At 44.1% G+C, this 12,111-nt stretch overlaps 1 protein-coding gene and 1 long non-coding RNA gene across 2 annotated transcripts; one reads left to right on the forward strand and one right to left on the reverse strand.

Moving 5' to 3' along the window:
- Positions 1-1,037: 1,037 nt before the first annotated feature.
- LOC119286525 (O-fucosyltransferase 9-like) lies at positions 1,038-6,267 on the reverse strand. Its single transcript, XM_037565904.1, has 10 exons — positions 5,818-6,267; positions 4,962-5,034; positions 4,756-4,823; positions 4,199-4,287; positions 3,362-3,559; positions 3,053-3,257; positions 2,794-2,961; positions 2,071-2,238; positions 1,692-1,882; positions 1,038-1,425 (listed from the first exon to the last, which is right to left on the reverse strand). The coding sequence occupies exons 1-10, from the start codon at positions 6,148-6,150 to the stop codon at positions 1,290-1,292; spliced, it is 1,629 nt and encodes a 542-aa protein (XP_037421801.1). The 5' UTR covers positions 6,151-6,267; the 3' UTR covers positions 1,038-1,289.
- Positions 6,268-8,333: 2,066 nt separating this feature from the next.
- On the forward strand, positions 8,334-11,906 carry LOC119286526. Its single transcript, XR_005140511.1, has 5 exons — positions 8,334-8,492; positions 8,622-8,817; positions 10,818-11,034; positions 11,142-11,326; positions 11,436-11,906. It is a non-coding gene; the product is annotated as an uncharacterized LOC119286526 (long non-coding RNA).
- The last annotated feature ends 205 nt before the right edge of the window (positions 11,907-12,111 follow it).

Genomic DNA, 12,111 nt, shown 5'->3' on the forward strand with positions numbered 1-12,111 from the left:
TGGCCATGGGTGTACCGCGCCTGGTGGAAACATCTTCTCAAGCATTTCTCTTCCTGCTTTGGTCATATCGTTGCCCAAGAGCCAAGTTGGGGTTGGCTAGATGGATCTCATTAGGTTCTTTAGTTGTCTAGGATGATGTAGCATGTGTGACAGGACCTTTGTGGCCGTCATTCGGATCATGTGGTTGCGATGGAGGTGAAAAAAAGGTGGTAAGGTCGAGTAAGGTATCGGAGGCAGATTCTGAAGAAGGGCTAATGGCGCATATTTGATCTAGCAGTGCGAGGTTTGCAACTCCACCCGCGTCACAGGCAGGTTGGTATAGAGTTCTCGTCCTCGGCAGATCCATTGCCAAAAAAATGTGACAAAAATGTGACATTTTTTTGTTTGAGCCAAAATAAATAAACACACAAATGTTTTGATGGGGGGATGGGATGTGGAGTGCGGCTCGAATGTAATAATCTACTCCCTCTATAAATTCATATAAGATTGTTTAGATCACTACTTTATAATGACCTAAACGATTTTATTTTATTTTCCTCCGTTCCTAACTACCAAAATGTCATATATTTTAAAACGGAGGGAGTAGTTTTCAGAGGGAGTATAAGACTGCTTCCGTAAGTATGTTGATAGTCCAACATATGACAAAATCTAACCCGTTGCCTTTTCATCTAATGGTCCAAAAGCCATTGGAGCACCTGATGCGCAGGATACGTTCTCGGGGCGCAAGAGAGGAGGGAGCCATGTCCCGCTGTTTTTCTTTTCTGGTGTGATAATTTTTTACCGCTGTATTAGGCTAATTAACTAGTACTTCTATATGTGCATGCACTAAGTCGACTGTGTAATATGAACTTCTATTGCTTGGTGTAAAGAGTCGCACAGGTTATGCGGTGCTGTTAGTTTGTGTCTCAATATGTTTATGCAACAGTTAATATATATTTCATTTGTTTGGCACAGCAATCATACCAAGTTGCATACTCTCTACTACTGTATTAGTTTAGGCAGGATATTGTTTATCTCCATTAACACCAGGCAAACAATTCTCAACTCAAAGTTAAGTTTGGGTATTATAGTCAATATAGGCTGTGGCATATTCTGAAGAAAAGAAAAAACAAGGCTCTCTTTCATTTCAGACAGCATAACTGCATCTCTGGGCTGGATTTCATATCGACAACCACACGATTTGGCATCTCTAGTCTACTACAGTACTCTTTACCTACAGACAAAAAAAATGTAACAAATTTCTATGTGTAACTCCTACTTACAAGTACATAAATCGGTACTCTACATCATCATGCTTCAGCTTGCTGACACATGCAGTCGGGCATCGGGAGGTTGTATATCGATCCATGCTGTTTCCTGAACCCGAAACCTTTCGATTCACTTTGGCGACGAATATCCTGCATGAGGTGCCTGAACCGATCCCATCTGCAGTCAAAGCAAACAAGTTGGATATCAGAGGTTCCGTTACAGCCTTACATTCAGCTAAAATGTATTTCAGTGTTTACATATAAAACAATATGGACAATAGTTAAAATTCACTATGATTTTCTACAATAATTTATCTCTAAAATTGACTGTCCAAATGGAAACTAGCTAAATGTGGATATCCAGATTTGACGTGGCAAAATTCGGGCCTTCTCCAGCTTCCTCGTGCACTTAGACATATCAGACAACGGTTACTCAAAGCTGACCTGATATCCGGGTTGTCAAAGAGTAGCACCATTTTCCGTTTATCTGGTGTTATTGTCTTTGCATGCCCCCCATACAAATAACGCCTGTGTCCGATCAGGAAATGAGGGAAATTGCTTCCTTGAGTCGTTACAAAGGCTTCGCTCCATAGACAGACTGTGTAGTCCAATGCGGCCAGTCTGGATGAATGCCCCTGGATATAGGAATGTGAGTCAAAGGTAAGTCTGTCATGGAGATAAGAAATGGCTCTTATCCAACTGTTACCCTCCCTTCAAACTGAACAAGGGTTATGCATGCTTGCTGTGAAATAATGTAAGAATGCATCCTTTCTACAGTAACAATTTATGATAGAAACGGAGTAACTAAGGGAGGGGGAAATACCTTGAACTGTGCAAGCTCCTCAGGTGAAGTGAGCGTTTCCTTTGTTTGTAGAAGTGGAAACAACTCGCGAAGAGGAGTCATATACTTCTCAGCATTGTATATTTTACCAGAGGCAACATAGAGTGAGGTAGTATTATCAAACCCCATGCCATGCAGCATCATTCCAACCTGCATAAACAAAACTAGTGAGGAAAAAGTAAAGTTGTACAATGATATCATGTAAATAAGATCTCTTGGCAGCTTGCAGAAAGGCCTATTGGAATGCATCTGCAAATTATGGTGGCAGGATACATTTACCAAAGCTTTAACTCCAGTTTAACTAATCAGTCCACTGAAAAATAAAGGACTATGATAAGGAATTCTAGAAATGGTCTGAAAACATGACGTCCAGCACTACCTACTGTAGTCTGCAATGCAAATGCCTACAAAATGCTTTTTGCACCAATGCACAACACCATAGATGCTATTTGGAGTGTCCAACTGTATTCTCTAACAATAGATAGCCTGGGGAGTAATGAACATGATGTGCACTCAGGAAAAAAACAGAGTGAGGCTCCATTAAGTACTGCAGTGGCAATTTTAAAGCACTTATCATTCTTGGATGTAACAGTTAAGAATATCTTTAGAGAGCTTACTAAAATTGGTAAATGTACCCCTAACTGGCCCTAGAAGTGTTGCAATACGAGCATACTCAAAACAATTGCGGGGAACTAACATTTCAACCTCTATAGGAGCTAAAGGACATCTCCCATTCCTCCGATTGGCCTCGGGATTTATCACTCGACCTGGTCGGCGAAACTTCCCTCTCCAGCCCCTTTCGCGAGCATTCTCCATTGCAATATTCTCCTTCCAGTCACCGTCATATATACAGCATGAGAAAGCTACCATATCCTAAAATGCAGCACACACAATCATCATAAAGCTTGGTCTTACTGAAAAGATTTAATAACAGGCACCAACTAGCATGGCATTGTATTTGAACCTCTTCAAAGCGAAGATGAACTGACATGTACTTCCCACTAGTCAAAGCACTCTTCTTGATCATTCGGTCAACCATGTTATCTGCAAGAATTCTTATGGGTTCAGAAAATCTCAATGCCTCATAGTTTGCCAAACATCTCAACGCATTGATATTTGATGGAACTGAATTAGCCAATCTATTTGAGAAAGGAGCAATACGCACAGCCCTGTGTCATAGAACAGAAAATGAGCAAAGATATGGTAGTATAGAACGCCTTTAGTAGCAAGAATTTGACACTATATCAAAGGAAGGTGCAACAGGAGCACATACCCTAGCTCCAACAGTTTCGGAAGCACCTTTTCTAGGTAGTAACTGTGAGACGAGAAGGCTTTGGTTCTCATATTCGGTATACTGCTGATATTATGGTCAAACTGCGCAGAAACATTTTCAGGAAGTTCTTTGACAACCCTTACATGTTTTCGGAGTGTCTCAATAAAATGGTCTTCATCAAATATATCACCAAATTTGCTGAAATATTATGCAGGAACAAAGAAGAATTATCCTTCTGGAAAAGTGATGAGAAAATCAAAAATCAAAAACATATTATATGACACAGGCATGAGGAGAATATTACTGAAAATATAATAACATATGAAAGAAAACCAAAGCTACATAAAAAATAACAATTCTTTATTCAATCAATTATTTTCATAGGGATACAGCTTATAAAATGGCAAATGCAAAGATCGATGTGATACTATCGACATTATTGAGGTACATGCTTAACAAGGAACAAAACAAGAGTGCTGAAAAATGCATTGTTAAAACGGAAGCACAAAAGAAATGACACAACAGAAAATAGTGACTTGATAGCACAAAAAAAGAGTGCAGACAAGGGCTTGAAGAGACATAATGAAGTTTCTCTTTTCCAAAAAGGAAAGGATACTGATCCATTTTATTTATCGAGAGCAGATAAACAATGGGCAAAGAAAGAATTTTCACTTATATAATACAGAAAATGCTAACTGAAGTAAATTTGAAACTTAATTATGCAAATGGCGTTTTTACAGGGCTAGTTCTCAAGAAAGTGACCCAGGGACGGATGTGCTGTATGCCAGTTTCTCCAAACACATCTGCGGATATTCTACAAAGAAGCAAAATAGTTACCTAGAATCACGCCAAACACTATTCAGATGAAAAGCTGGGCTGACAAGAGTTGCATTAAGTAAGCTTGCCACAGCAACAGCATCACAAATCTGTATCGAGACATCTCTGTTAGACTCAGATAAACACTACAGAGCAAACATGTTGTGAAGTTTGAAATTCAAGTTGGCAGTTGAGACACTAGAAAAAAGAAAAGAATTCTACATATGAAGATCAGTGGAATGCGTAATGACTTTTGAAAGTATTCAGAATTTAGTGGAAGATAAAAGGGTAAGCTGCAACAAAACATGAAACAGCATGTTCATGCAAGAAATAAATTCAAAACGAATCCAAGGGAGTCTGCGAAACAGGAATCCAGGGGCCATAAAGGGTTTGGACTTTGGATAGTTAATATCGAACCATGGATCATTATACTTTTACTGTATAGAATATACCATTAAAGAAAGGTATTTCAGTACCAACAGTGAGTTTCGTTTCAGTAGTGTATATGTAATCAAGATGACTCTGAGGAATATATCTAGTTGGTCCACGTTCAGTAAGAAATTGATCATGCAACTTACAGAAATGCGTTGCTGATTCAGACCACCATTTGCTTCAATTACGAGAAAACCATTTGAAGGTGGTAACGCTGAAAAGTGTAATGTGGACCATCAATAAAAACTACTTAGCTATGTCGCCTGTTACTACTTATACTAAAGCTGATTCTGACTGGCTGATCTTGGTACATTTGGTATAGGAATTCATAAAAAGCATTTCAAATTTGCACCTGATTGTGTCAATCTCTTTCTGATGCAAGGTACCCATCTCTTTCCAGACTTTTTATAATGGGATGCCATTAACTGCAATGACACGGCAAAATCATGTTACATACATGCGAAGAGTGTATGTATGACTATGTAAACTAAAAGGAAAAAATGTTGTTGGTCACAGTGATCATAGGCATTGAACATGTGTTGTGATTGGATTAGTAGCACTGTAATGCTAAAAATGATCATCATCATGACACCATTGTTACAATCAACAACTGACAGATAAATCCTCTTTGACCTTTAAAGAGCTCCCAATGCCAAGCATCTCCCAAGTTGCAGAACATATTATAGGCCTGCCACATGAAGGGCTGTCACCTTTTTGGCATATGAACATGAAACAGAACTCGCATGCTACAGTCTTATAAGTACATTATTTATGTCCTATGTATTGCCATCTCAAGGTGCCAAGTATCTTCATTGGCCTGCAGTAGTGCTATAGCAATACAAATAAAGGATTCAATGGATGTCTACTCCTACAAGCAGCCAAATTCAGTGTTATCTCAGTGTCACCACCAGTTTCACTAGAGATTAGTACTAGTAAGCTATGTAGCATTCTACTGTATTTGTGTCACAACTCACAAACAGCCAACACAAAACTTGGATGCAATGTGTGGTAAAGCTACAAACAATTTTGGGACGATTTATAATCAAACCATGAGCATCCAGTGGCAAATCAAGGAGTAGACGAGAAAAATTCATCCGACGCACATGGCCGGAAGAAAATTTCCACCTCTTTTTTAAGCCAATCCACCCATTCCGCTGGGAATGGATCGAATAAACATTACTAGTCCCTGGGAACGAGCAAGAACTCACCGGGCTAGGACGAGAGGCGAGGGCGCGCATTTCCGGCAGGAGCCGCTCGAACACGAGGTGGCTGCGGTACACCGATCCGGGCGGCGCTGGCGCCCGCGCCCGCGGACGCGGCGCACCTACCACCACGCGTCCACCACCTGTGCCCAGGCCCGTGCCGTCAGCGCCCAGGAGGAGCACAAGCATAGCCGCCGTGTACGCTAGAGCGAGGAGCAGCACGGCAGCTCGCCGCCGGCGCGCGGCCAGCACGCGGTCCGGGCGCCGCGCCGTACCCTTCGCGCCTTCGCCGCCGCGCATCGACGCCGACGCCGACGCCAAAGCGATCGCCGGCGGCATCACCGAGAGCGCTCCCGCCGGATCATGCGACGCAAGAGGATGTGATGGAGGAGCGCACGCGAGGGAATTTTTATTTTTCTAGATGGCTGCGATTGATCACGAATGGCAAATACTACATATAAATACATAGGGCAAGGAGTGTACAGCCGTACAGGATCGAATAGAGTGTATATGATCCAAGGCAACACGACACAACCAGAGACTGATAATGTTTGTTCGGAAAGAAAAGAATGACCCCCAATTCCTGACGATAAGTTTTCGGCTAAAGGAGACGTCCCGCTAACTACAAAATGCCTGTGATGTTTACGTTCACCAAGTTCAGTTTCCTCCGGTTCATAATCAGCGCCGCAGAGTTGAATATGTGAATAATATAGTGAATTTCACTAGTTAAATATGTAGTCAAACTTTGATCTTCCAACACTAACCTCAAATCGCTCGCATCCATCCGGATCAAGCGGTCTGTATTTATTTTATCATCCAACGTGGCACTCCATCGGTCCGTGGACTGGTCCGGACGTCCGTCCTTCCACGGACCAGAGGCAAACTAGGATGCTTTGCGGGCGTCCAAACCGTTGGGCAGCACGCGACAGACACCCGGAACCACCCAAAACCCTTTCACTTGCTCACACTATTTCCCGCATGAAGTGATTGCCGCATATTCATGTCGGTCAGTGCCGCTCGGGAGCACCAACGGACATGACATCTAATGAGAGCCAGCATTGAAGTGGTGCGTCGGTCGAAAGTGTCGCATGCGTCGCAACGCGGTGTACGCGCCTTCTCCCCGACTCCTTCGACGAGCACCAGCTCGCGGAGGAACAAATCATCAGCGACCAGGCAAACGACAAGCCTGTCATAACTATGGTGGCGGATGGTCTAGGCTTCCTCGATAGGAGCAAGTGCTGCTCCTGTCGTACTGCAGCGCCCGCGAGATCCACCACGAGCGATGGCGGTTGCACGTGCTGTGGGCAGAGGGAGACGCCCTGTTCTTGGACATCGACGCGGCGACGAAGGAAGAGGAGGCACACGAGACCGAGGATGTCACCAGCTCTGCCTTGACCACGCCGCCATCGTCGTTCGCACCCCGCCGCCATGACGACGAGGTTGGCATGTCCATGTCTGCCCCTGTCGATGGCGAGGAAGAGTAGAATATGGAAGGCCGCCACCGCTTGGGTCCCAGAAAGGCCACTGTCGACGTCTTGTAGGGTCACACATTCGATGAGCTTGCTCGCAGCTTCGCGAAGGCCACTACTCTTCCCCTCCCGTTGAATCTTCACTTCCCGGGGCTCACGGCCGGCCGATGAGCTTGCTGTCGGACATGAGAAAGATATGTTGTGGGAAACGGGCGCTGCCTGTGGCGGCAATCATTTAGACTTTCATCTTGTGTGTTGAAATCGATCTGAAATGTATGCGGTCATGGGTGGATGGCCGGCTTCCGTATCACTACGGCAGACGCATTCGTGGACGGATACCGTATTACCATGATTGTTTTTGGTCATGGGTGGATGGCAGGCTTCCGTATCACCGCGGCTCTGATCATCTTTGCCGCGAACCATCTCGATGCCAGTGAGCACAGAAAATTTCATGCCAGTCGCCTCTGCGCTAATGATTTTAGCAATGCAAAACTTGCCAGAGCCAAGGTTCAGTATCCTGAAATGCGTCGGTACCCAGTCCTCTTCCTCAGGCCGATCAAGATCTTCCCAAACATGATGTACGACGGGCGGTTGGCCATGGTCAGCGGCGCACAGGTAGTTCGGCCTGGGCGGGCTGAAGCCCAACCATAGCTTGAACAGCATTGCTACACACACGACATTCCTTGCACGATTTATGGACAACAGAGCCAGCTGAGCCTTTAATCACATCTCATGCGTGGATTTGCACCGTTGGATCATCGGTCGTGCAAGCATCGTCCAAGGACTGTCGTTCGTCAAGTAGTTTCGTAGCTTGAACTCAGGGACATACTCTGATTTGTCGTAGAAGGGCAGCGCCCAGTGCCCAAGGTGCCTCGGACGCGGATTTTTCGCACACCTGCACCGGGGCCGCGTTATCGTAACGGTTGAAACGTTGCCCTTTACCTCGAGATGTCCGACGCTGGATAGCGATTCAGTGCCCGTATTACCGTGTCAGACATCTGTCACCGTTCCTTGTCGTCGTAGGGTAACAGCTGCTCTGCACTTCCTTGTCTTCCACCCGCCCCCTGCATACCGACGCGGACCCGTGAATACGACTAAATTCTCTCCCTATACAGCGCCCTGCTCGTTCGCTCTAATGGATTGGGTGCAAGGAGGCGATTCAATGGCGCCGGCGCTTGCCGCCCCGGGAACCTCTCCGGCGGACGGCTGTAGGTACGTATCGACTCTGGATACTGCTATGCTATTCGCAACGCTCATCCGGGATGCGTCTTAATCATTTTTCAGCTTCCCCAAATGAGATTCTGAATCCCCCTTTCTTCTTGATTCTGTGCCGGACCACAGATCTTGGACTGGAAGGATCCGGAACACCCCCGCGCGCCGAGCGTCTGCCTGCTTCTATTCCCCAAGCACGCGAGCGTCCGCCCCATCCCTTTTCCCTAAAGAACTTCTCCATCTTCATCCATCGACGGGAGCCGGGCGGATTCAGAAACAGGTCCGGCGGCTGGAACGCGAGGATCTCGTTACGCCCTGGTCCTAGGTATGCGTCGTCCCCTTCCTGCCTCCGCTGTAACCGATACTTTCCTCCGAGAAAATAAGATTCATATTATTGCTTCCCGAAACCAAATCTGGTCATTATCTTCCCATTCAAGATTCGTAGATTCCATGTCTGTGTGACGGTTTCTCAACTTCAGTTTTATTGGCAATGCCGGGGATGGAGAGAATGGTTTTTTTTGACCCTGTGACCGTAGAACAATTGTTCTACGGTATTTTATATAATATAAACAAAATACAAAGTACAAGACCACACAACAAATCACCCAATGCCTGTTCTAGGTATCATAATAAAAAGAATTACAGAGTCTGTTCAATCCACTGGTCTATCTTTGCGGCCTTGGCTTCATTTGATCTGAGTTTGATGTGTTGCATGCCTTCCTGAACATAGAATTTCCAGGAGTTCAAACTAGGAAGTGAAGATCTGAAAATCTTATCATTCCTGACCATCCAGATGGCCCAGCAGCCCATGATAATGATCTCCATAGCCAAATCCTGGGGAAGAAGCGTAATCATCATTCCAATCTCATCGTAGGTCGAAATACCCCTCTGTCTGTTTGGGAGGATACAGTTCCAGCAGTTTAATGCAAAGTGGCAGTCCCAGAACAGGTGAATTAAAGTTTCTTGTGTCTTGTCCAAGCAAAGAGCATAGTTGTAGTCTGGCAAATACATGTTTTTTCTGTGTAGCATGTTCCTTGTACTAACTCTGTCATAGAGTAGCATCCAGAAGAAAATCTTGTGTCTTAGTCTGCAATTCGATTTCCATAGCTGCCTGAAGATGAAGTGAGCCCCATTCTTGGCAAACAAATGTTTGTACATCTTCATTGCAGAGTAGTTTGGTGAGGCCCAAGTGTATGTCCACTTATCAGAGTCATCAGTGAGAGTCAGACCATGCAGTTGATCTTGAAGGATGTTGAATTGAGTAAACGCTTGTTGTGAGAGAGGTCGGTGGAAGCAGTTCTCCAGTGCCTGATGCTCATGCATCTGATTCAGTGTGATATCTTTGTTGATGGCAAAAGAATAAAGCTCAGGCATCTTTAGATGAAGTGGTAGGTCCGACCAATTGTCGTGCCACAGCAGAATAGTCTCCCCCTTTCCTGGAATACATCTAGAATGCTTCTTGTATTCAGGCAATGTCTGCAGAATGCCTTTCCACCAGAATGAGCCCACCAATTTGTTACATGGCAGCCCATCTTGATAATATGTTTCCCATATAATCCTGACCCAAGGTGTGTCATCTTTGTGAGAATGGTGTGAGGGGTGATGGTGTAGATCACTGAATTTAAGCTTATTTGGCCTAAATTGTTTCATAAACTTAAGCATTACTCTCTCATTTCCCCTGGTATTAGGCGTTTTACTGCTGAATGTCGCAGATCGGCAACGCATCCCATACTCATATCATCCATGGTGCATGATGGAACGTGTTTCGGTGTAACACACCTTTATATTACGATATTCTGGGCATAGTATGATTTATTTACACCACTCAATAAGCTTGATACAAAAAGGGCATGGCTCGAAATGGTCGTTGAAATCTCACATCAGCTTAACCTGAGCATATTTTGGTTTATTTACACAAGACAAAAATCACGATGTTTTCAAAAAACATTCGCCTGTGCATAACAAGAGGATGTTCCAAATGATATATGCGTTTACATCCAAACATAAGTTTCAGAATGCCCTGCATTTGGCTGTCAATGGTCTATGGATCATGCCACGAATTAAATGCTGCAACTTGGAAAAATCTGGGCAACTGAGTTGTTTTTCTCTCTCACCATATACTTATTGCGATACACGATAATCTGGAACATGCACGCTCACATAAAACTGTTGAGCGCTATTACACGCGCTAGACCAGATATTGATTTATGAAAACCCCATTGGCGTAGTATAATGATTTGTTTTTATTCATGGCAAAGATTCTGGACATGGATTTAACAACTACTTGGTGTATAGTTGCTTATTTTTTTATTTCTTAACATGTAGGCCATGGAGTTCCCTAATTGCAAAAACCCGCCTGCCGTATGTGGAGATCTTGAAGGACCGTCTTGCCATGTTTCAGTTCCGATGACAACCTTCTATTGGGTTGAAGCTCTAAGATGGCACAAGAGAACTACTGGAGTACGAAGTGATGGTTGATCATGGAGTTATGAGGACCAGGAATCATGGGGATGGCTGGCGTGAGGCAGACGCCACTTCGTTGGTAAGGCTACCACATTGAATTCGGAAGTCTGTGTTAAATCTCTTTTTTGAACATTTTACTTTCGCTGCAAAATGTGTGGTGGCTTATAAGTTTGATGTTGTGGCCAGCTTTGAATGGCCTATCCCTCATGAAGCGCGAGCTCGTCGACCATTGCATGTACACGAGGGGTATACATCAGTTTGAATATTCAGAGATGAAAAAGATGATTAGATGTGCATTCGGGGCTTTGGAAGACGTATGATGCATCTTTGTGCACAAGATGAATGGAGTTGACATTAAAGATGGCTACATGGTTAGTGAACATAAACATATTATCATGACATATATGTTTTTTGTTTTTGTATTTCACGATCAGCTTATGGATGGCTGTTCACAAACGTGTTGTTGTTTGCATTTGATAGAGGATCCCGAAGAATGATCTCATTGAGAGCAATGCGGGCGTCTTGGACGATTCAGGGATCATTCTTGTGCATGATGATGCAGGAGCCCATGTAACGGCATTGTTCAAGAAATCAAAAGATGGCAGGCTTGTAATTGAAGGAGGTTTTCGGAAGTATGTCATACACATCCAAATGAAGGAAGATGATCTTGTGGTCGTCACATTCCACGAACGCGCTGGGACTGCGTCAATGACTGTCCGAGTGTGCATCATATCTTAAAACACCTATGTGGTGTCTAGTGTATGGTTGGGGCACAGACTATGAATCGTTCTGTGCTATATTGTGTGATCGTGCATCTGCGCAATGCTTGCTCTTTTGTTAAATCCATGAATCTGTAACTTGTAGCCCCTTATGCGTGGTATGTGACTGTGACGTTTGCACCTATGCATCCCCGTCGACTAATTATCATCTTGGTTTGCATGTTTTTTCTAATGGCGATCTCTCTGCATTGATTTACTATAAATCCCATGATTATCTGTTTTCTGTTGGATACTGCTTGCGCAACAACATGAATGGAAGTTGTGCACTGAGCTACAACGCCGGAAATTTGTCTTACACAATCAGGAAACACATGATTGGTTTCAACACTTGTACTCCCTCTGTTCCAAATTACTCGTCGTGGTTTTAGTTCAAATTT

Source organism: Triticum dicoccoides, chromosome 4A (assembly GCF_002162155.2).
Source record: "Triticum dicoccoides isolate Atlit2015 ecotype Zavitan chromosome 4A, WEW_v2.0, whole genome shotgun sequence".
Taxonomy (NCBI): domain Eukaryota; kingdom Viridiplantae; phylum Streptophyta; class Magnoliopsida; order Poales; family Poaceae; genus Triticum; species Triticum dicoccoides.

Excerpts from the sequence above, each read along its gene's own strand:
- LOC119286525 (XM_037565904.1), bottom strand. The coding sequence starts at position 6,150 with ATGCCGCCGGCGATCGCTTTGGCGTCGGCGTCGGCGTCGATGCGCGGC. Across the intron at positions 3,560-4,198 it reads AGTGTTTGGCGTGATTCTAG|CAAATTTGGTGATATATTTG; the intron begins GTAACTATTTTG and ends ATAATATTTCAG. Across the intron at positions 2,239-2,793 it reads GTCCTTTAGCTCCTATAGAG|GTTGGAATGATGCTGCATGG; the intron begins GTTGAAATGTTA and ends TTGTTTATGCAG.